The sequence below is a fragment of the Labeo rohita genome, chromosome 12 (assembly GCF_022985175.1).
Source record: "Labeo rohita strain BAU-BD-2019 chromosome 12, IGBB_LRoh.1.0, whole genome shotgun sequence".
In the NCBI taxonomy this organism is placed as follows: domain Eukaryota; kingdom Metazoa; phylum Chordata; class Actinopteri; order Cypriniformes; family Cyprinidae; genus Labeo; species Labeo rohita.
In genome coordinates, this window is record NC_066880.1 from 17,442,085 (window position 1) to 17,467,891 (window position 25,807).

Here is a 25,807-nt window from a genome sequence, read left to right on the forward strand (position 1 = left end):
CGCATCTTGAATAAAAGTTTGTGTTTACATAATTTATGCGTGTGTACTGCATATATTTATATTTGACCCTGGACCACAAAACCAGTCATAAGTAGCACAGCTATATTTGCAGCAATAGCCAACAATACATTGTATGAGTCAAAATTATAAATTATCGATGCCAACAATCATTAGGATATTAAGTAAAGATCATGTTCCATGAAGATATTTTGTAAATTTCCTACCGTAAACATATCAAAACCTCATTTTTGATTAGTAATATTCATTGCTAAGAACTTAGATTGATTTTCTCAATTTTTGGACATTTTTGCAACCTCAGATTCCAGACTTTCAAATAGCTGTGTCTCGGCCAAATATTGTCCGATCCTAACAAACCATACTTCAATGGAAAGCTTATTTATTCAGCTTTCAGATGATGTATAAATCTCAATTTAAAAAAACCGAGCCTTACGACTGGTTTTGTGGTCCATGGTCACATATGTATATATAAATACACACATATACATGTATATATCTGAGAAATGTTCACATGTATATATACAATATTCATTGCATATATTTCTTAAATATATACATGTATGTTTGTATATTTATATATACATAGAAATACACACACATATATTGTATAAGCACAAACTTTTATTTCGGATGCAATTAATCACGATTAATCGATTTGGCAGCACTAAATATTTGATACTTTTTCTGTTTTAATGTATTTTTAATAAAATAAAACCAGTTTTTGAACAGCACTGTAAATATGAATTAATTTTATTATTTATTAAATAAATAATAAAATAGTGAAACAAGAACATGACATCTCACAAAGTATCGTTCACCCAGAAATGAAAATTCTGTCATCATTTACTCATTCTCATATTGTTCCTTGTTATTTTATTTCAACTGTTTTTGTCTATACAACAAATGCCAGTGGACCCCTTTGACTTTCATTGTATAAAAAAGTCAACAGACTTTTTTAAAAAATATTTTCAAAGAAAGTAGGTCATACAGGTTTTAGAACAACATGAGGGTAAGTAAATAACGACATTTACATTTTTTTTCATCTTTAACATGACACAGAAAAGCTTTTTTTCCCTTTCCTTACATTCTTTTTAAAAACTAAAATGAACCTGGGGAGGTTTTAATATCCTGATAAGATAATGCGGGTGGGAGAAACACCCCAGCATAATGAGGTAAATGGTTGGGTTTTAATCTGGCTGTTTTGCCTCCATCATGTCTCTTCAGCAGTATTGAGGCAGGAGCTTAGAGAGGAGGCTAATTTCGTGTGAGCAGCAGGATGTTGACGCTGTGACACGACAGAGTGCTGAGTCTGCCGCTGCGCTCGCTCTCACACAGAAAAAAAAAAGACCAGGCTCATTTCAAGCAAAGATTTTCTGCTCAGGACCCAGCAATCTAAGACCGGCTCCCCCTTTCATGGAGGCACAGGGCTCTAAAGCTGATCCGTCTGCCCCCAATATGTTCCTGTTAATCCCATTAGTGTGTGTCTGTGTGTGCCTTTATCAATAGGCGACATATCCACATGTCTACAAGAATTTATGAGAACTACTTTAGTATGCAATATTTTGATATGCATTCCATGGGATACAAACGTCATCTAGCATTCAAATCCTATTTTAAACCTAAAAAGTTTCAGGACATAGGATGAACAAATGTTATTAAAAGTTTTCATCATGAACCATATGTATGCAGTAACTGCTTGTGTAAGTTCAAAAAATAAAACACAGAATTAAATTCAATATACCTGATCTGCGACTAATGACCTCCACAATGGAAGGAGGGAAGAATCCCACACGGTCGGTGCCTCTCTGACTGTCATGGATGTGTCCTTTCCAACGTCCATCCATGTGCTGCTCTAAAACCTAATACAAACCAATAAGAGAACAGGATATTCAGGGCGAACAGCTCTTTGAATGCTTTGACATTTTCTTAAACCCTCAATGAGACTATTACGTGGAATAATTTCAATAATCTATGATTCAATTATAGCCATCTGTGTGCCCTACACTATTCAAAGCTGAATGACCTTTGTGTCATCTAGTTTTAAATAACACCTTCAAACCTTTTTTTCCTAACCTCATGGCCTAGCCTGTGATTGTGTCCTCATTTGGCTGAACACTGTGGTAAATTAAGTCAGCTGACATTCCACACATGGCAGAGAGGACCGGTGTAGCAATGAAATGAATTTGACTGACATGAAATTGTATTACAAGCACGTCTGGGAAAAGACACCAAGAACAAATTTGCCGTTCATGCACAGCGGCTGCCTGAGTTGTTTTAAGAGTCTATTCACTAAAGAAAACATGCAAATTAGAGAATGGTGCAAACACGCACCTTGCGTGATTGCATGCCCAATGTGAAACAGAGTAAATAAATGGACATGAAATATTGATTTGGGTTGAAATGCATCATTCAAGGTTTAGTTTTGTTCATTATATGAATTATATAAACATATAAATTGACTGATCAATCCCACTGGCCAGTGTTATTTTAGTATTATTTATCAGAATCAGAAAACAGTATTCAAACAGATAATAGAATTATTCCATGGTCTGACTGAATACTGTTTTCCGATTGGCTGGCAGGTATGCAGTAAAACCGTTTAATGCACAGGTAGTTCTTTGTCAGTTTAATCACTGTTCTATATTAATGCACTGCTTTAATTAATGCACACTAACCAACACACATCACTCGCACACAAACACACAGAGAGAGAGAGGTCGGAGATCACAGATTGCGATGCAGACACATATAAACTTGTCAACGCTTCCTCATGATTTTTGTTAATAAAACAGCCTAGATACTAGATCGCTACATTATATTCCTTAGCAACGAGGTGGTAAATTGCTGGTTTTAATTGTTTTAGAAAGAATAATCAATTGTTTGTAGAAAGAGACGCACAGACGCAGCATGCAGGTTCACGTCGGGTGGTTCTTTGCCTCCGCATCGTGCATTTAAAATCCTTTAATACATGGTATTTATTAATATTTCAGCTTTTAATTTTTATATTTCAGTTTTTATTTTAATTTCAGGTTGTTTGTTTCCATAATTTTATTAGGTGTTTTGTTTTTTGGTCCTTTTTTATATATATTTTTATTTAGCTCTAATTTATTATTATGTCAGTTCTAGTTTATGAATTAAGTATTTCAGTTAGTTGCCAAGGCAACATTTAATATTTTTGTTTATGTTTAAGGATTTTGTTTAACATTTATATTTTATTTTAGCTTTACTTCAATTTAGGAATATCATTTTTAATAGTTTTAGATTTAGTTAATAATGACAGCACCACAATTGACCAGTCAAAAGTTGATGAATAACTACTGTCACAAACAAAACTTCACATAAACATTTTTTTTTTAAAAAAAACCAAATTTACCACATTTTTGTGGGCAGCAATAGCACAACGCTAGTTACACCAAGCAAATAATGAAGAGTTAAGCTCCTTGCACACTGAGTCCGAAATTCTCGTTCGAAATTTTTGGATGTTAAAAAATAAATACGACCTCACAAGGTGTAATTTACGTTTACACACTGCCGCCAAAACATTTGTCCATCATAACAAAATTCGGATCGGGTTCAATTTTCTGCATTTTTCACATCTATAGCTAGCATTTTGAGAGTTTATTTGATGAATTTTTGAGAAATACGAAAAACGCATAAAATTAAAAAAATAAATAAATGAAAAAAAAAAATCAGATCAGTTTTTCTTTTCTGCATTTTTCGCACCTAAAAAAATACATACAAACATTTCAGATGCAGTGTGCAAGGTCCTTTAAGGACCTCACAGAGTCCAAAATTCTCATCCGAAATTTTCACGTTACAGAAAAACACAACCTCACGTTGTGCCAGTAACTTTTACATACTGCCTCTGAAACGTTTGTCTGTCATTAAAAAAAAAAAAAAAAAAAAAAATCGGATCAGGTTCCATTTTCTGTGGTTTTCGCATCTGGAAAATTTCGGACTCAGTGTGCAAGGTCCTTTAAAGACCTCATACACTGAGTCCAAAATTCTTGTCCAAAATTGTCATGTTAAAGAAAAAAAATATATGAATTACATAGTGTCAATCACTTTTACACACTGCCTCCGAAACTTTCGTCCATTATTAAAAAATTCGGATCGGGTTAAATTTTCTGCATTTTTCACATCCGTAGCTAGCATTTTGAGAGGTGTTTTGACAATTCAGAGCCACTGTGACGTTTTGTGCGTAACGAATTTTGAGAAATAAGGAAAAAATGCATACAAAAATTAAAAAAGTGTAAAATACAACCTCAAAAATTTCTGACTCAGTGTAAAATACAACCTAACGTTGTGTCAATCACTTTTACAAACTGCCTCCGAAACGTTCATTCGTCAAAAGAAACAAAAAACGGATCAGGTTCCATTTTCTGCATTTTTTGCATCCAAAAAAACACATACGAAAATTTCAGACTTAATGTGCAAGGTGCAAAATTCTCATCCAAAATGTTCACATTAAAAAATAAATACGACCTCACGTTGTGTCAATCACTTTTACATACTGTTTCCAAAACTTTCATCCATCATAAAAATTTCAGACTCAGTGTGCAAGGAACTTTACTGTATTTGAACTGAAGGTGCAATTAACCCTTTGCAGGGACTACGATTGGCAGGCGACCTGAACCAATCATAACGCAAAATCTGACATTTTTGTCTGACAAATACCCCAGACAGTAGAGCAGACTAACATTGGTAGACTTGAACTTGAAAACGTCTGTAACAACATCTTTCCGCAGTTGAAACAAAATACCTTCTGATGATCACTCAAGTTTATTTCATGCTATATCTAGCAAAAGAAGAAATCACGTGCTGCTGGAACTGAGGTGCTACAGCGATCTGTCATGACGCATTAAAGAGCCACAAAACTGTATTCATTGTTTGAATTTCTCAAAAAATGACTACATTTGAAAGCTGAGACTTTGTTTCATACCAAAAGTAACCCGCTCTGTCTTGTCTGTCGGTGCAGTTTCAGTTTCCTCTTTGCTCCACGATGTATTTTACACTGTGTGAGAACATGATGTGTGCTGTGAAAGCCGACGGCTTGTCAAACATAGCAGCAGTAACGAAGGGAGGTGGGTCTTTGCGAAGGATCGATTTACTATCATTTAACAATAAATCATTTAGATAGAAAGGAGACATGTTTGCAAGTGTGATTTCAGCATTTTAAGTAACTGGTTAAACTACACTGCTGCTATTAGAGAATAAAACCAAGTTTTTTTGCACTAAAATAAGGCACAATGTTAAGTGCATTCACACCACAGTGCTTAATTTTAATGTTAATTTATCCCTAATTCAACCCCCTAATTTCCCAATATAGCTGGGGAACTGTGAATTTTAAAGGTTGGTGATGTGTGAGTGGAAATATCTTTCACTGCTAGTTTTAAAAACCCTAAAAACTGTGTTATGTCTCACTGTTACAAAAGCACGGCAGTCTTTTATACTAGCAGAAATGGCCGCCTAAAGCTATCTAGACAGACAAGGTGTGAACAATGACATAGCATACGTGCGGCACTGAGCCTCAGGCTGCACTCTACAGTACACACACCGAACACAGGTCTTTTGGTGGGGGTGAAGCATGAAGCTAAACTAGGCAGAACACACGCTACTATAGCACAAACAACAAGCTACAGATGATTTATTTGAGTCAGACATCAAAGCTGATTGGTGGGAACCTGTTGCAGCATGCTAAAGTATTCTCTGTAGGGAACAGCAAATTACGGTCCTCACTTGTTCACGTTACTGCTATGTCTTATGTGCAGGACATAATTATATCAGTTAGAAACACGATATGCAATGTTGTGTTGTCTTCCATATTTAAAGCTGCTTTGAGCTCTACTTTTTTTCCACAAGCCTAAACAACTTTGTTGTTTTGATGCTTCTGTGATTCATCAGAATACGGTTTAGTAATTTGGTAAGAACGCAGATCAAGGCAATGCTCAAGCACACTGCCAATTATATAGGCCTATTATATAATGCACATTATACAGTATTAAATTAGGACACCTCTTGTGAGAAATAGTGGGGTGTTTGCTTGAAAAGCCTACCATGATTATATCTCCTGCACGGATGTTGAGTGCAGTGGGGTCATGGAGATTCCAGTAGTCCTTCAAAGCTCTCACCTGCAATGCTCCACTGGCTTCTGGTGTCACAACCCAGGGCAATGAATGCATGAAAGAATGAGAATGAGAGAGAAAGACAAACAGTTTGCCTTCAATAAGTAACCTCTGAGGTCTGCATATTGACCAAGGTCCATGAAACTGCTACCTGATAACTTAAGAATTCAATACTCAGGTGGGATTTGTTGCAATAAAGAAGTGTAACAAGCAGAATTTAAAGAGGAGTAATGTAGTGTTTAAATACTCTGAAGCACTTAGCACATCTCTTGAAAATTTAATGAGGAGCTGAGTTCAGAACAGGGATGCTAAACACCCCTCATCTTCAAACACAGCTCCTTCAGCCGTTTTAGTCCTCGTATCAAAGCGCACACTTCAAAGACAACAAGCTGCTGGATTACAGGAGGGACAGTAGAAGGGTGCAGCTACTTAACACATCCAGACGTATGCCTAGATGCGTGCACACAAACACGTAAACAAAACTTTTAGCTAAATCGCTAGGCATGGCTGCCATTGCTATGCCCCGGGATAGTAATGTTATGCAACTCGATAGCTTCATAACAAAAGCTATGAAAGCAGGTTCCCAGAAACGAACACACAACAACAAACACACTCTAGACAACTATTGTCTACTTCCAGTCTAAGCTAACAATGAACAAAGACTCATGCTCTGACTTCAAATGGTATATGGTACATCAACAGAAGAAAGAAAGAAAAAAAGAACGAAAGAACGAAAGAAAAAGAAAGAAAGAAAGAAAGAAAGAAAGAAAGAAAGAAAGAAAGAAAGAAAGAAAGAAAGAAAGAAAGAAAAAGATCAGAGAAGGAAAAAGAGGGTGAGGAAAAGGAAGAGGGTAAGAAATGGAAAGGAGGAAAGGAGAAAGGAATGGGAAAAGTAAGCAAGGAAGAAAAAGTAAGAAAGTAGTAAATCAAAAGGTAAATGAAAAAGAGAAAAAGGAAAGGAAAGGAAAAAGGAAAGGAAAGGAAAGGAAAGGAAAGGAAAGGAAAGGAAAGGAAAGGAAAGGAAAAAGAGAAAAGGGAAAAGGGAAAAATCAAAATGGTTAAGGAAAAGGGAAAGGGAAGAGGAAAATCGTAAGGAAAAAGGAAATCAAAAAGGAAAAGGAAAATGGGAAAAAGGAAAGGAAAAGTAAGGAATAGAAAGAGGGAAAGGGAAAAGGAAAATGGTAAGGAAACAGAAAGGAAAGGAAAGCAAACATACGGCAAAGTAAAAAGGGAGGGAAAAGGAAAAATGGTAAGGAAAAGGGAAAGCAAAAAGAAAAATGGTTAAGGGAAAGTGAAATGGGAAAATGGTTAAGGAAAAACAAGCAAAAAGGAAAAGCAGAAAGGAAAGGAAAGGAAAGGAAAGGAAAGGAAAGGAAAGGAAAGGAAAGGAAAGGAAAGGAAAGGAAAGGAAAGGAAAGGAAAGGAAAGGAAAGGAAAGGAAAGGAAAGGAAAGGAAAAAGGAAAAGGAAAAGGAAAAGGAAAAGGAAAAGGAAAAGGGAAAAAGGAAAGGAAATGAAAAAGGGAAAAATCTAAATGGTTAAGAAAAAGGGAAAGGGAAAAGGAAAATGGTAAGGAAAAAGGAAAGCAAAAAGGAAAGGAAAAGAAAAGGGGAAAAGGAAAGGAAAAGTAAGGAATGGGACAGTAAAATGGGAAAAGGACAAATGGAAAAGAAAGGAAAGGAAAGGAAAGGAAAGGAAAGGAAAGGAAAGGAAAGGAAAGAAAAGGAAAGGAAAGGAAAGGAAAGGAAAGGAAAGGAAAGGAAAGGAAAGGAAACATACAGCAAAGTAAAAAGGGAAGGAAAAAAGAAAAAAAAGATTAAGGAAAGGGGAAAGGGAAAATGGTAAGGAAAAGGGCAAGCAAAAGGAAAGGAAAGGAAAGGAAAGGAAAGGAAAGGAAAGGAAAGGAAAGGAAAGGAAAGGAAAGGAAAGGAAAGGAAAGGAAAGGAAAGGAAAAATAAAAATGTAAGGAAAGGTAAAAAAGAAAAAAAGGAAGAAAGCAAAACACATGAAAAGGGAAAAGGAAAAGGAAGACAACAGGATTTTTGGATTTCTGAGTCACCTCTAAGGAGTTGTTTGATTTCTTTGCTGGCATGTGAAGTGGTGAACTGGTTGACAATGTCCAGGGCTGTTTGATTGTAGGTGTTGCGGATGTTCACATCAATCCCAGCCTAAGTGTCAGATGGTGAAGGGTTGGATTGATATGTGAGGGTTAGTTCAGGTAAGAAAAAAAAAAACTCCAGCAGAAATACAAAAAAAATGAAATCTCACTGTGCTCTGATATGACAGACAGACTTGAGCACTTTACTCTGGGGAAGACCCCAAAACTAATACTTTAATTCACAGTATTTTTTTCTTGCTAATAAATCTGACATAAGTACATTAGAAATAAATCATATACCCCTACAGAAAATACAAACATGGTGAATCAACAGTATTTTGTATCTATCTACTTACATCAAGCAATAATTTTACCACTTCCATTTTCCCATAGAGGGCAGCCTCGTGCAGAGCCGTTCCAGATTTAGTGGTCCTGTTGATGTCAATCCCAGCTTTTAGCAGCAGTCTAAAAATGAGCAATAGATGACAGTGACACATGAGCCATGCTGTCCACAAGACACGAACCAAATCACTCATGTCATTAATAAACGGTACAGTCAGCTGCTCATTACCACAACATTAAACCTGACATGCTGATCAGATATCATACAGCGCAAAGACCCTTTATAAAGAGCTACTTACTTAAATTAATTAATTCATAGATTTCAGTTTAAATTATGTGAGAAAAAAAATCAGGCTGTAGAAAGATACAATATGAGAAACAAGAAACTAGCACATTTAGGAATTTTTTCTATAATGCCTTCAGCAATACAACTACAAAACCAAAATCAACATGAGAAATTGCACAGTGAGTGGGCAGCACTGAAATGAAACTATCACATGATGATAGTAAGTTCGAGACCACCAGCAAGGGGTCAAATGTCATGGCCATTCAAAGCCTTTGAGTACCAAAACAGCTCTGCATCAATCTATTTTACATTGTGAGCATCTCTTCAGGATTCAGTATCCTAAGCAGCAGTGCAGGCTCCATTTTCCATTAGCTGTAATTGATTAATTCAGTCAACTGAACGGATTAAAAGCCTGCCTTCCCTCTTTAAACAAGGTCACCCATAGTGTTCACCCAAAAATGAAACTTCTGTCATTATTTACTGGCCTTCATGCTGTTTCAGAGATTTGTTACTAATGTCTACCCTGCTGTTTTCCATATAATTAAAGTGATGAGGGACTGAGGGTCGCACCATAGATGCACCATAAAAATAGTCAACTTGCTGCACTGCATTCAAAAAGTCTTCTGAAGCTATATGAAAGCTTGTTATTTGGCAGAAAATCTCCCCTGCTGAAGCTCTTAAATATAATATGGTGGCTCAGTGATACATGTACTTATTGGTATGTATTTTGCATCTCTTGAAAACGTCCCCACAGGTATGTTTTAATCACGAGATCAGGTTGATTTTTGTAGTCCATATTACTTTTGTAGTCCATTTCAGAACTTTTCAGTGAATAATGACTTTGCAAATTGCGCATATAGTGTATGGACCAATTTTATGATGCCTTTTTTGTACATTTTGGAGGTTTTCAACACACTTTAATTTCTATTATAAAGGTTAAGAGTGATCAATATATTTTTAGAATTTCTCTTTCTCCTGTCCCACTGAAGAAACTAAGTTTGAAACATGAGGGTGAGTAAATGGTGAATCATTAGTCATTAGCGAAGTTGACAATAATAATAATAACTATTCACCTGAGTTTGAACTAAACAATCCCAGCCGAGGAATAAGGGTTTTATCTAGCGAAACAATTGGTTATTTTCTAAAAAAAATTCACAATTTATATACTTTTTAACCTTAAATGCTTATCAGGTTAGTCTGAACTCAAAATAGTCCTAAATCACTGCAGAAGTACTGAACCAGTGTTTACAAAGTGAATATGCAAAGGTCAAATGCCCTTTACAAAAAAAGACAAAACAGCAATGTAGGACGATTTTGAAGTTGGAGGATAAAAATGAGATGGGAGCTTTTCGACATATGCTAACTGTAATGAACCAGAAAAAAACAGAGTTCATGCAGACCTAGAAAAGACGAGCATTTGAGGGTAAAAAGTAAAAAGTAAGGCACCATTTTTAGAAAATAAATGATAATGGAGAAAAACTCTTCTTCCTCGCCTGTTTTCCTCAAAAACCTTTTGAATTTAAACTGCATTTTGAAGTTCAAACTCATTTACATCTTGGATGACACTAGGGGGAGAAAATTTTTGTAAATTTTTGTTCTGGAAAAACATAAACTTACGACTGAAGACAAATCTTACATGAACATCTTGGATAACAAGGGGGTTAATTGATTTCTTGTTAAATTCTACATGAACTCATTGTGTTAACAATGGGGATATTAAAGGGGACATCGGATGCCCATTTTCCACAAGTTGGTATGATTCTTTAGGGTCTTCATGAAATGTCTGCAACATACTTTGGTTAAAATTCCTCAATGGTGGTGTAAAACAAGCGTTTTACCTAATCAAAAACAGCTCTGTTCACAGCGACCCGTTTGGTGCATGTCTCTTTAAATGATAATGAGCTATTGCTAACCCCGCCTCTCTCTTCCATTTCTTGTGTATTCAAGACAAAACTAATTAGCATCAAAAACAAAACTAATCCACTGCGTCCCCAGTGTTTCTGAGGAGAAAATGACTCTTATGTTCACTTTTACATCTAACCACAAAACGCCTGCATTGTTTACGAGACGTTGTTGCTACGGCTGCTTGAGTGCAGAGAAAATGGCAGACAGCGTACATCTGGCTGAGAAATATGCAAATACGGGACAATCTATCAGCGGCCATAAGCGGGGCTTGTGCAGTATGATGTCACTTGCTATTTAAGACAGTTTAGGTTTTTGAAGATTAAAAAAATTGAGTGAATGGATTTTTATCATTGTAAGGTGGTTGTGTTCACACAATGCTATGCAAACACCACTTAAAAGTGAATTTTGCATCCAGTGTCCCCTTTAAGAATTCAAAGCTTTATACTAAGCAGCGTAGAGTAGTCTCCTGTTACTACTGTCCATCTTTCCCATGTTTACAAGTTCCAGCATTCCAGAAAGGCAGTGGAGGGGAGAGCAGCAGCGTGAACTTTCATATATGGTTACTCCTAGAGGAGCATGTTGAGCAGCTGACTGGCTGGTGTAACCCTATTCGGCCTCATTCCTATGCATGTTACCATCACAGCGCAGTCACAGCCCTCTCATTACACTCAGAGGGGAGGGCAGCCCAGGTCAACACATGCGCACAAACCACCAAACACACTACTCACACTACACTCATTCCACAAGTTCTTTTGTTCACCTCACTTGCTCGACAAACATGTCAACAAAGCGCCCAGCCAAAGTCTGTCTGACCGACAGCTTGACACCACGCTACTTTGCAAAAAATACAGACAACGTCCCCTCTGGCATGCTTGCACGGATGTAAACACATATTCTCTCACTCTCATTGCTGCCTATAGAGGTTGCCTGTTAAGGTATAATAGGTTCACTCCTAATACAGATCAAAATGTAGATAACTTATTTACATGCATGTAGCCTTTGGCCAAATATTAAGACGGCACTGTATGTATTTGTCGTGGATAAAGCAATCCTGGTATGCATTGCAAAAAGGTCAGTTATGGCTCACAGTCATTCTGTTTTATTGGCACAGTTTTATTTTAGGAAATCAAATGTGATAATACTACCAAAAATTATATATATATATATATATATATATATATACATATATATATGTGTGTGTGTGTGTGTGTGTGTGTGTGTGTGTGTGTGTGTGCTATATATATATATAAACACATATACGCACACACACACGCATACTCTCTCTCTTATGTATTATTAATATATATTACTAGGAAGTGAAATTTATTATTATAAAAAAACATCTGTATTATTATTGATTATTATTATTACTGCTAGAAAAAATACACACATATTATTCTAACTATATATAACTATATACATATATATATATATATATATATATATACACAGGTTATTATTTTATTATACTAGAAGGTGATATTTATTATATATATATATATATACACCTTTATTTTTATTAAAAACATTGTTATTGTTATTTTTATAATTTTTTATTTTTTTTTTCTATTTATTTCTTATACAATAAACAAAAAACAAAAAAGGCCTCTAACACCATCTTGCTTTTTCTTTTATATATATATGTGTGTGTGTGTGTGTGTGTGTGTGTATATATATATATATATACACACACACACACACAATAAACAAAAACAAAAAAAGCCTTTAACACCATCTTGCTTTTTCTTTTATATATATGTGTGTGTGTGTGTGTGTGTGTGTGTGTGTGTGTGTGTGTGTGTGTATATATATATATATATATATATATGTATATACACACACATATGCACACACACACGCACACTCTCTCTCTTATGTATTATTAATATATATTACTAGGAAGTGAAATTTATTATTATAAAAAAACATCTGTATTATTAATGATTATTATTATTACTGTTAGAAAAAATACACACTTATATTATTCTAATATATATATACACACACACACACACACACACACACACACATTATTATTTTATTATACTAGAAGGTGATATTTATTATCATTATATATATGCATCTTTATTTTTATTAAAAACATTGTTATTGTTATTTTTATAATTAATTTTTGTTTATTTTTTTCTATTTATTTATTATACAATAAACAAAAAAAAAAAAAAGCCTCTAACATCATCTTGCTTTTTCTTTTATATTCTGTATGTTTTCTTTTTATTTATATATATATATATATATATATATATATATATATACACACATGCATACATACACACATACACATTATTATTATTTTATTATACTAGAAAGGCGATATTTATTGTCATTTTATATATACATATTTAAATTAAAATTATTTATTATTATTTATTATTTGTATTACTAGAAAGTGATATTTATTATCATTCTTATTAAAAAAAATTGGTATTATTAATATTATTCTTATAAATACACACACACACACACACACACATAATTATTATATTACATTACATTACTAGAAAGTGATATTTATTAAATTGTTTAACTTATAGTTAGTATTAATAAAAACATTGTTATTCTTCTAATTCATTTTTTAAATGTATAGATACACAGACACTTATTAATGTATGGTACTAGAATTATATTATATATATATATTTCAATTCTTTATAAAAAATCCCTTTTAGACTTATACTCTATTCATTTACTTACTGCTTGTTTTCTTAACAAACACTAGCTTCTCTGTTCTTTTTATATTCTACCTATTTTTTCTATTTATTTATTGTACAATTAACACAAAAAAGCTGGTAACACTAGCTTGCTTTTTCTTTTATATTCCATCTGTTTTCTATTTATTTATTATATATAATTATAAAATTTAAAAAAAAACTTGCTATGTGTACTGCGTTAGGCTAACTGAGACTTGTAATATCACTTGTGAGCATGTTATTGCTCTTTTGTTGATTTTGATTGCTTCCATTGTTCTGTTTTGTAAGTCGCTTTGGATAAAAGCGTCTGCTAAATGTCTAAATGTAAATGTAATGTATGTGTGTGTGTATATATATATATATATATATATATATATATATATGTGTGTGTGTGTGTGTGTGTGTGTGTGTGTGTACTTGTTTTTTGTTTTGGACCAAATGTCCCCACAAGGATAGTAAAACCTGACATTTTTGACATTGAGAATGTTAAAAAATGATTAAAAACAGTAAATGGTGTTTATCTGAAAGTGTAACGATGCAAACATGTTTTCTGTGAGGGCTAGGTTTAGGGTTAGGGTTGGGTTAGGGGATAGACAATATCGTTTAGTCAGTATAAAATCTATAGAAGTCTATGGAAAGTCCCCACAATTCACAAAAACAAACATGTGTGTGTGTGTGTGTGTGTTTTTATTACATTTTTTAAATATATTTTATTAAATATATATTTATTATTTTTTATTAAATAATATTTGATTCATATTTTATTTATTAAAATATTTTATTTTATAATATTACAAATATTTTCTTAAAAATGTGTATATTACATAATATAATTAATTCTTAATTAAAACATATTATTATTATATATTATTAGAAAGTGAAATTGATTTATTTATTTTATTTATTATTAAATAACACTGTTATTGTTATAAATATACAATAATTTTTAAAATCTATATATAGCATAGATACACACACTTATATTATTAACATTACTAGAAAGTGAAATTTATTATTACTAAAACACATTGTTATTATTGTTACAAATGTACACACATTGTTATAACTATACATATATATAGACATATTCATATACTTAATAATATAATATAATATAATATAATATAATATAATATAATATAATAATAATATAATATAATAAAATATATAATATAATATAATATAATATAATATAAATAATATAAAACACCTATCAAAATTAACTACATTAAATTACATTTCACGAGTTCGCCTGCCCATCCAGTCCTAATGGGCAATGGTAAACAAACTTGGCTTGCTGTCCCTAATGGAGGCCCGAAACCCGAGGCTCGAACCCCCCCAATGCGATATTACCTAGAGGGAGAATAACAGAAACAGAGGAGGAGAAGGGGAGGTGGAGGGATGCCGGAAGAACGGAGGCTGGGACGGTGCAATAAGAGCTGCTTATATAGGCTTGTAATGATGATTGACAGGACTGAATGATTAGGCTCCTCCCGAACCTACGTTTGGAACTTCATTTTATAATTTACAATATATTAAATTAAAATGGAATAAAACTGGTGCAATCAACAACTGGGTATTTTACCCAATGTTTATGTGCACAATGTATTTTTATATCTAACATCAAGCGCTACTGTTGTGGCTGGTGCGGACCAGGGACTTGCTGCCTACGTAACCGCTCCAAACTATTCATTTATGAGGTTACATGATGGTTTCTAAAAACTCCTACCTCTGAAATGATTTCTACATCAGTTTGAAAATCAAATATTTAGACTAAAAGGAAGATGTAGGAAACCACAACAGGACATAAAAGTAAGGGGTTAGTGAAAAGCAGACCTGATGATGTCCTTATGGCCGTTGCGGGCAGCGAGATGCAGGGGAGTGTTATCCCTGCCGTTCCCCTCTAAGAGAGCTACCACCATATTGCTGCTCAACAACAGCTGGGTCACCTGGAGGAAAGAATTAAGATACAATAAGAAAGCGATCCAAAACGGGAACACTTTCAGCCAGAAAGTGCTCCAGTTTTGCCTTCTAATGTCTAAACAAGATGTCACTGCCAATTTAAAACACAGCAACGCAACCAGCCTGAGTTGTCATCCCAAGCATATGACTTTGTACTCCCTGGCATTGAGAATCTGTCAAATGGAATTCGGTTTCCAGCTGGGGCAGAATCCTCCTGCAGCCCAGCAACTGACTCGCTGGTGTGCTGCTAAATTAGACTCATTCCATCAGCCTGAATCTCTGCAGCATTTGCATTCTATAATTCCAAACGACTTGCGAAAGATTAAATAGAAATATTTCACCCTGGCAAATCTAGTTTAAGGTGAATTAACAAAACTGTCATCAGGAAAAGCCATCTCTTAAAGCCTTTCATCTCCATCCGCCCAGTTTGTGGCTTGTGCAGGCAGTTTGTATGAGCTTACTGATATCCTTTTCCGCTGTATGCTGTGTCATACAGTCTTCGCCAAAATAAACAAGACTTCGCTCAAGCTCTGTTATGTCATGAACTCCTGCTTATAATTATAATAGAGATCGCAGTGTGGAAACAGATTCAGCACCATAAGCTCGCATTGAGACTGGGATAACTCAGAAAGATGTTACAAAGGACACAGCTATTTTAAATCAGATGAGCCCTAACTAAATTGAGGCAGAAATACCAATAGCTGAACAATACCACTGCAAAATACAGTTTTACCCTCTGGGTGTATTTTACTTTTGTACCCACATATTGTTAAATTAAATATCAATATTAAACAAATATTGAAAAACTAGCTGATAATTAATATTAATTAATGTACTGTGAATTAACATGAACAAACAAATGAACAACTGTATTTTTATTAACTAACACCAACAAAGATAAATAAATATTTTAATAAATGTACTGTTCATTCTTCGTTCATGTAAGTTAATGCATTAATGTTAAAGTGTTACCAGAAATTCTATACTGTTTTGTCAAATATTAAAAATAAAACAATAAAAACGTTTTAAAAGAATTTAGGCATCACTAAATTTTAATGTACAGTATGTAAAATGGACATTCATTTTCAGATTTGCCAAAGATTACATTTAAAAATATCATAATTTTTTAAAATTATTATCTTTAAATGAATCTTTTTGATGATGGCAAAAGATTTATTCAAAAAATATATTTTTTCTGAAGTTACAACAGATGAATAAAACTTAAATTATAGATTATTTTAAAGATTATTGGAGTTTAAGAAAATACTGCCTCAGTATTTCCATTTCAAATTTTCATATTTAATTCAACGTGTTACTCACCATTTATTTGCAATTATTTGTGAAATGTTACCATTTCTGAGTGAAATATACATAAATACAAATAAATCAAAATAAAATAATTTTTACTAGAGACAATTTCAGGGTTCAGGTTCCAGGGGTTCAAGCGCTTTAAGGCATTTAAGCACATATGAAAAAAGCAAGGTTATTTAAGAAGACTGTATTCACCTAAATCAATTATTTAAAAAAAAAAAAAAAAAAGCTTTTTGGGCAAAACCAGGTAATTTACCACAGAAATATTATGTTTTTTTAACATTTGTGACTGTTATAGTGCAGACTGTGGTCTGATCTCCTTATAATTTTACATGCTTGTTTATAATCACCTGTTTCATGTGCTCAGCTGGTTTTGCGAAGTTTTGAGTTTTCCTTTAGGCTTTATAGGATTTTGGGTAAATTAGGACAGGCCCCTTTTCTAAACAGCCCCGTTATAGCTTCCCAAACGGTAAATTTCAACATTTTTTATTATTATTGACCTAGAGAGCCCAGAGAATTGTACCGCAGTTTTTTTCTCCAGATTAAGAGAAAAACCTAAGATTAGTTGACAATAATAGACAAAAGTAGGGTTTTTACACCTCGATCATTTAACAAACAATTTGATTGACAGCATTGGTTCTAGAGGCAAAGTTGTCCAGAATAAGGATTTCTATCATTTGATATTTCCATGTATGTGTGAAAAACCGTGCAAAGTACAATTGTTTACAGCCTTGAAAATGCGATATCGTCCCCCAGCGGCGGATTTCTTTCAAATTTCTCACAGACCTTTGGGCCTGCGAGTCAAACAGGCCCACCGAGTTTCATTCTGATGGGCTTCCAATAACCTTGTCCAACAGGTGCTCAAACTCAAACTTCATTGGCCAGTGGCAGCCATGTTTTTTTGAAATACATAAATGTCCCTGCAGACACTTGTGGCACTTTGAAACAAAACCATGCACACAGATTTTCATGTAGATAGGACAAATGGTTGCGTAGTTATAGCTATTTTTAGTTTTTTTCCCTCTTATAGCACCACCAAATGGCTAAGCTCTGCTATTTTCTTTCCTCAGATTGAGCTTTTACATAAGTGTTATGAGTTTGGTGAGGATATCTCATCCCATTCAAGAGTTATAGGCATTTAACTAAAAGTGGCCCTGCCCCTTTCCAACATTTTAGCAGCCCTTTGAGACGGTGAGTCGAAAGTTCAACTCTTTTATTGACAATTATTGATATTCACTCTCCAGAGAATCGTTCTGCTCTGGTTTTGTTTCGATCAGGCAAAAAACCTTGGACTAGTTCGCAAAAGTGAGTTTTTCAAAAAATGCGCAATACCCACAGTCAAATCTAAGACATTTGGTCCACCGTGAGCCAAGGATTCCAGCGACATAAGACACCTGAGCCTGCGATTGACGGTTTAAAAGTTAGAAGCGATTTTGTACTTTTGATCGCTGTAGCGCCCCCATCAGGCTGATTCAGGCAAGCCTTTGTCACGTTGTAGGCTGTGTAAGTACTACCATCCCTCCAAGTTTCAAGTCCCTACGACTTACGGTTTGGTCTGCACAATCAGTTTTATGTCAAGATTGCTGATCCATCGCCATTCTAACAATTACAAAAGGGTTTGAGCATTACATGCTTGAACCTCTAAAAAACTATGTTGGTTGCAAATGGTGAGCAAACTGAATATTCTGCCTCTTAATTGTGATTAAATTCGCCATTTAGCGTGAGATTAAGCTTTTAACTTATTAACGAAAGTTCATTCCGTTTGATATAGTCAGGATCTTTCTCTTTTTTGTTAAGCCATATTAGCATCTCTAATAGGGCTGGGTTTTGACACAAATTTCATGATTCGATTTGATTCTGATTCACAAGCTTACATTTTAATTCAATATTGATTATTTTGGATATGTATCCAGTACAGACCCTTATTCCTCGGCTGGGGTCGTTTAGAGCCCTTTGAAGCTGCATTTTAAAAGTTGGGGGCACCACTGAAGTCCACTATATGGAGAGAAGTTACTGAAATGTTTTCCTCAAGAAACATAATTTCTTATCAACTGAAGAAAGAAAGACATGAACATCTTGGATGACAAGGGGGTGAGTAAATTATCTGTAAATTTTTGTTCTGCAAGTGAACTACTCCTTTAAACAGCGCCAAAATGGCATTTATTGTTTGAATACTGTAATAAAATGAACAGAATTTAAATTTGAGACTTTGTTACATACAGAAAGTAACAAAGCACAAAGCTTATTCCGATTTATTCGACAGGAGGTGTGCTACAATGTTTCGTTCATGAACTAAAAACTGGCTAGACTAATCAGTTCTTGGGATTTAAGAACCAATATCATTTTGTAAAAATGAGAATTGCTTAAAATCAAGAAATTGATATTTTTTGCCCAGCCCTAATCTCTATATGCTTTTTTGAGACTAACACAATTCAGGCACATATTAATCCCAGTGAGGTGGTATAGCGACAGGCCAAGACAACGCCCTGTAACGTACTGTAACAACACTCTCGGCTCACCTTAAGTCTGCCGAACTCACAAGCCAGGTCCAGAGGGGTCTTCTTCGCCTTGTTGACAGTACAGGGGTTGGACTGGTGTTGTAGTAGCATTTCAGACTGAGGGGAGACACAGAAACACAAAGATACTTTGAAAGGGCAAAAGCGCTATGTCTGGCTACATAAGGTTTCTGGGATTACACAACAGAAGACAACGTCAAAAAAAATATCAGCTTAAGTCAACCCATTTACAAAATGCTAAAATAGCATCCTGAAAGGTCAAGGACTAAGAGGGAAAGAACAAAGAAATACAGCTGATTCTTTGTAAATGATTGCATTATATGGCACACATTATATCCTGTGACATGTTTTGTGAGAAAGGCTAGGACATTTGGAAAGGAAATACTCTACAACTGGTCAATTTGAGAAGTATCATATACACAGCGAGGTTAACTAAAAAATGCATTGTTTTGAAACAAAGCCCTGGACCTGCAAAGTAATGCTATCTTTGCTGGGGACCTCTTTTCTGCCTCGAGCGTGCAACGACACGTCTTGCGTTTTCCTTCTTTTTCCTTCAGAAAACATAAAACACTACGTATCCTTTTTATCTGGCTGCCAGAGATCTGTAAACAGCCTCAAAAGCTAGAATTTGGTTTGAGTCACAGCACATTCCTGAGTCGCTATCAAAGTGCTGCATTCAACCTTTTTGCTCATTTATTTTGAACATACTAATAAGTGACAGAACTAGTGATGCACTGAAACTTCGACAACCAAAAATAACCTGCTGAAAAAGAATTTTCAGTTTCAGGCCAATGGCCCTCACTAAACATTTACCTCAGGAAAGCCATTCAATGCCCATAGTTGGTTAGTCAGCTAGAAAAAATAACTCAGGACAGGAGCATTTTTCTAAATATAAGGACAACATTATATATTTTTATGTAATGCAAGTATGAATGAATCTGTCATGAAAACAAGCCACTGTTTAAATGTTTATACACTGACCAAAATTATAAACGCAACACTTTTGTTTTTAGCCCCATTTTTCATGAGCTGACTTTAAATATCTAAGACTTTTCTATGTACACAACAGGCCTATTTCTCTCAAATATTGTTCACAAATCTATCTTTTAAATCTGTGTTAGTGAGCATTTCTCCTTTGCTGAGATAATCCATCCACCTCATAGGTGTGGCATATCAAGATGCTGATTAGACAGCATGATTATTGTGTGCCTTAGGCTGGCCACAATAAAAGGCCACTCTAAAATTTGGCAACTGGCCTCACAACCGCAGACCACATGTAACCACACCAGCCAAGGACCTCCACATCCAGCATCTTCACCTCCAAGATCGTCTGAGACCAGCCACCCGGACAGCTGCTGCAACAATCAGTTTACATAACCAAAGAATTTCTGCACAAACTGTCAGAAACCGTCTTAGGGAAGCTCATCTGCATGCTCGTTGTCCTCATCGGGAGCTCGGCCTGACTGTAGTTTGTCGTCGTAACCGACTTGAATGGGCAAATGCTCACATTCGATGGTGTCTGGCACTTTGGAGAGGTGTTCTCTTCACGAACGAATCCCAGTTTTCACTGTACAGGGCAGATGGCAGACAGCGTGTATGGAGTCACGTGGGTGAGCGGTTTGCTGATGTCAACGTTGTGGATCGAGTGGCCCATGGTGGCGGTGGGGTTATGGTATGGGCAGGCATATGGGCAGGACAACGAACACAGGTGCATTTTATTGATGCCATTTTGAATGCACAGAGATACTGTGACGAGATCCTAAGGCCCATTGTTGTGCCATCCACGACCACCTCATTCTGCAGCATGACAATGCACGGCCCCATGTTGCAAGGATCTGTACACAATTCCTGGAAGCTGAAAACATCCCAGTTCTTGCATGGCCAGCATACTCACTGACCTGACAGATACTGACTGTTTTTTGGACGCCCCCAATACAGTAAAACTGCAAATTTTAGAGTGGCCTTTTATTGTGGCCAGCCTAAGGCACACCTGTGCAATAATCATGCTGTCTAATCAGCATCTTGATATGCACACCTGTGAGGTGGATGGATCATCTCGGCAAAGGAGAAGTGCTCACTAACAGAGATTTAGACAGATATTTGAGAGAAATAGGCCTTTTGTGGGCATAGAAAAAGTCTTAGATCTTTGAGTTCAGCTCATGAAAAATGGGGGCAAAAACGAAAGTGTTGCGTTTATAATTTTGGTCAGTGTATTTCAAGAGCAAATTGGGAATTGGGTATCAGTACATCAAGTGCCCACCATACCTGTCAACCGACCTACTTTGGTACAATGGACCGTGACGTATGTGAAAGTCTGAAACTTATTTGAATTTTGACATCGTTCTGCCTTTTGTCAGGGTAGACTGGCACAAATTGGTCAATGGTGGAAAAGCATTGTGCTACATACCACTTCATAGTGTCCATACTGTGCAGCCAGGTGGAGAGGGATCTGTCCATCTTGTGAAGCCCCATTCACAGAAGCTCCGGCTCTCAGCAGCATAAGTACAGAGTCGGCCTTCCCCTGCCAGGCAGCATAGTGCAGTGGACGCATACCTACAACGGTGAGCAGAAAATCATTATTTTCACAGCTACTTGTTATTTTACGCTGGAAAAAACAGTGATTTCTTTCTCTGGTGGTGCAGTCATTTTTCTGCTGAAATGGGAAAAATCATGACTACCCAACTTGTCTATGCTCAGCCCATGCACAGCACACTGCATGTCTTTAATTGTCTAGGAGTATTTGAAAAAAAATTCTATTTGTATAAATATGTTTATAGACTTTATCCAATTTGTTTTCATGGTACATTGAAGAGATCTTGACCCAAAGACTCTCATGTTGTTCCAAACCTGTATGGCTTTATTTCTTCCACAGAATATAAACTAAGATGCTTAGCAAATGCTCTTTCAATGAAAGTGGTCGGGGGCAGGAACATTTGTGGTCACCATCCATAGAATGAGTTTGGAATGACATAAGGGTGAGTCATTTGTGACATTTGTTACAAAGCCATTTATTGTCGGCACCGATAGCTTAGTGGTTAGTGTGCCGACATATAAAGTAGTGTGTCCAGTCAAATAAAGGCAAAAAGCCCCATAAATATAACTTTTAAAAAAAAGCTATTTGTTTATTTATTATATTATTAATATTTTTGGCTAAAAGAGTTCATGTGAGGGAAAATGCATTATTATTATCATCAATATTTAAAACAGCTGAGTACATTTTTTTTTCAGGATTCTTCTTTTTTAATATATATATTTATATATATATATATATTTTTTTTTTTTTTTTCTGACATCTTTACATTATTTTTGTTACCACTTATTAATATATCCTATATATTTAAATGTACTTTACTGTTGTTGTTAAAAATCTTACTGTTCAAAAACGTTTGACTGGTAGTGTATATATAAATATAAACAGTCCACACATATATTTTATGTTAACACAAACATTTATTTTGGATGTGATTACTCTGAATGATAATTTTTTTCTTTTCTTTATATCTACATGCAGGAACCACTGTGATCAGGTATCAGGAATATACATATATATATATATATATATATATTTCCCATTATTTTGTGTCCACTTATTAATATATTCTATATATTTAAATGCTGTTGCTGTTAGGGATGCACCAAATTCTGGGCCGAAACCAAAAATTCTGGATCCATTTGGCTGAAAACGGTAAATGTTTTGTGATAATTATTAATTATTTTATTATATAATATAAAGTAATCCTGTAAGACTTTTTAATTGAACTCAACAATTACTATTTAATTTAAAAAACACAAGCCAATAAAATAACCATTGAAAGTAACGCAATAAAACTGGTCAGAAAATATATTAATATTAAATATCAATGTATTATTTTTATTAATTTCTATGCAACAGAATCAGATACAACTTTTTTTGGCTAATTATCCAAATAATATATAGTCCTACAAAGCTATTATCAGAGCATGCATGTGAGCAGAGCACAGAGTCACAAGAGGGTAGCGTAATTTTAGCAGCGTTGCCATGTTACACCACTGTAATGCTATTGCAAACAGGAGTAAGTACACTACATTTCATACTATAATTTCCTGTCAGCGCATTATTTGAGCGGGCTTTGCTTTTCAGCACCTGAAAAGAAAAAAAAGAAAAAGAAAAAAAAAAAAGGGTTAGGGATCCCTAATGGTTAGGGAGTCAGGCTTGTAACCAAAAGGTTGCTGGTTCGAGTCCCAGGTCCGGCAGGGATTGAAGGTGGGGGGAGTGAATGACCAGTGCTCTCTCCACCCTCAATACTACGACTGAGGTGAGTCCCTTGAGCAAGGCACCGATCCCCCAACTGCTCCCCGGGCGCCACAGCGATAGCAATATGGCTGCCCACTGCTCCGGGGGTGTGTGTGCGTGTTTGTTCACTACTCTTCACTACGCACTTGGATGGGTTAAATGCAGAGCACAAATTCCGAGTATAGGTCATGTCACGTCCAAAAAAAAAAAATCTGTGCATCCCTGTGTTTGAGACCTCAAATTTGTTGAATTGTATACCTAAGGAAAATACACTCTAAATGATTTAGCTAGAGGATAAAAATGGTAAAGCGTCTCACCATTACTGTCTTTGATGTCCACGGTGGCCTGTGCCTCCAACAGTAGAGACAAGAGGTCAGTAGTGCCAGTGAGAGCCGCATGATGAAGAGCTGAAAAACTGCAAAGAACAGAGCAAAATGTTAAAAGCTGCCTAAACCTGATGATATGCGTACTGGTTAAATTCACAAAGCATTTGGCAAAACAGTAACTCTTCCCAAATAAGATAAGTAAAAAAACTGCTAACATGAACAATATGGTGTAGTTCTATGCCAGACTGAAATAATATATCAGAAAAGGCCTTGATTGATTTTACAAACAGAACATGATAAATATGCATCTCATTTAGCAGAACAATAATCCATCTGGCGTGAAATAGGGAAATGTTTAGCTGGTCTGGCACTGTTTGTGTTACAGAGTTCAATTGAGTACAACACTGCGATCGGTCCTGACGGCACAGCCAGAGCGCACTGCCCAATTAGCAGATAGATCTCTGCTTTCACAGTCACTTTGTGACTGGGGATGGTCCAGCTCCTAAAATATGCATGTGTTTGAGGGAACAGACGACTGAAAAATGAATAAAAGCACATTTCTTAACAAAATATAAAAGGACAAACTCAACCAATGTGGATTAGACCTTATAAAAATAAATCTTCTCCATGTGTATATAAGTAATGATCCAAATGTAATAAATTCAAGACAGACATAGAGATTTACGATATATTGAAGAGATTGCTGTAAGTGAAAGAGCTGAATTACAAGATTATCATTTCTCAAATCTGTGATGACAAGTATACTTACCAGTTACTAATACGTGGTGGTGTAGTTGGCAAACTTTCGAACATCCACACGCTCAGTTCTACGAACGGCTATTAAAATGTGTCAGTGCGGCTAATAAGTATATAATTAGCTCCCTAGATTAAGCTGACTTTTTCTCGCAGTCTTAGATCGTTTCCGGGGTCTGAAACCGAATCTGGTGAAGCTGTGCAAATCCCAACAAAGCACTTCTGTCTGAGACATATAAATATATAATCTGTATTAAAAATGTATCACAGGAAGAGAATACCAAGATTTCTTTAGACGTACTTGTCTCTGAGAGGAAGTGTCCCTGTTTTCGCTAGCTTTTGCTTTGTAGTGTGCTGTCATTTGGTGACAATGTGGACAGATTAAATGATTCTCCAGTTGAAGTTGCTCAGTATTTATTTAACAGTTTGAAGGATCAGTTTAGATAAATTCCTCTTCAGTCCAAAAGTGTAACGTTACTATAAAATTCCTTTGACTTAAGGTAAATGATGGATGAGACATTCATGCATTTTACAGGGAACTTGTCACAGCCCCACTTTACCAAAAACACCCAAAGTACAGGAGAATCAAAGTCTAAACAGAGCGCACACAGTACAGTGAATGGTGCTTTAAGAACATTTCATATTATCACGTTAAAAACTGAATTTATTTTTAGATTAATTTAAAGTTCAAATGTTTCTTAAAACCTAAAATAAAGAAGAACTTACCCACTGTGTGCTGTCAACATGTGATGAATATTATGTTCTCCATAACTTTACATTAAACATCAACTTTCTGCAGTCAGTCTGGGCAGACAAACTACTTTTAAAGGTTTTTCCAGGTTAGGACAGGTAAGGTTTCTTGAACCCATTTTATGCCTCCTCCAGTCGTCTCCTTCATTGCATTGCTGCGGTGCTCCTACAAGCCCTTTCATGCAGAAAAGACAAACCGACCCCTTTTATCTCATATATAAGCACAACTTCACACATATCATCTCCCAAAGAGACCTTACACCAAAATAACCATTAATACTGTAGCTGCAGCAGGGACGTGGTTAAAATCATATGAGGGTTTAAAACCATATGAGAGTTTCGTGAAACTAACAAATACGAGATGGAAAAAAGCACCCTGCAGATATTGTTCAGCAGCCACAGATGTTGAGTTGAGTGAGTAACGCTGATGATTAA

General features: G+C 35.4%; 1 protein-coding gene across 8 annotated transcripts in view; it reads right to left on the minus strand.

Moving 5' to 3' along the window:
- caskin2 (CASK interacting protein 2) overlaps positions 1 to 25,807 on the minus strand; it is a 70,610-nt gene that overhangs the window by 24,674 nt on the left and 20,129 nt on the right. For 6 of the 8 annotated variants that reach the window (XM_051125007.1, XM_051125000.1, XM_051124999.1 and 3 more), the window contains 8 exons: positions 23,861 to 23,958; positions 21,678 to 21,823; positions 19,274 to 19,369; positions 15,318 to 15,430; positions 8,597 to 8,705; positions 8,202 to 8,310; positions 6,075 to 6,169; positions 1,760 to 1,877 (listed from right to left, as the gene is read on the minus strand). In XM_051125007.1, the coding sequence (XP_050980964.1) occupies positions 1,760 to 1,877; positions 6,075 to 6,169; positions 8,202 to 8,310; positions 8,597 to 8,705; positions 15,318 to 15,430; positions 19,274 to 19,369; positions 21,678 to 21,823; positions 23,861 to 23,958 (884 nt within the window). Of the gene's footprint in view, positions 1 to 1,759; positions 1,878 to 6,074; positions 6,170 to 8,201; positions 8,311 to 8,596; positions 8,706 to 15,317; positions 15,431 to 19,273; positions 19,370 to 21,677; positions 21,824 to 23,860; positions 23,959 to 25,348; positions 25,548 to 25,807 lie in introns of all 8 variants that reach the window. The other 2 variants (XM_051125006.1, XM_051125001.1) reach the window with 2 other exon arrangements.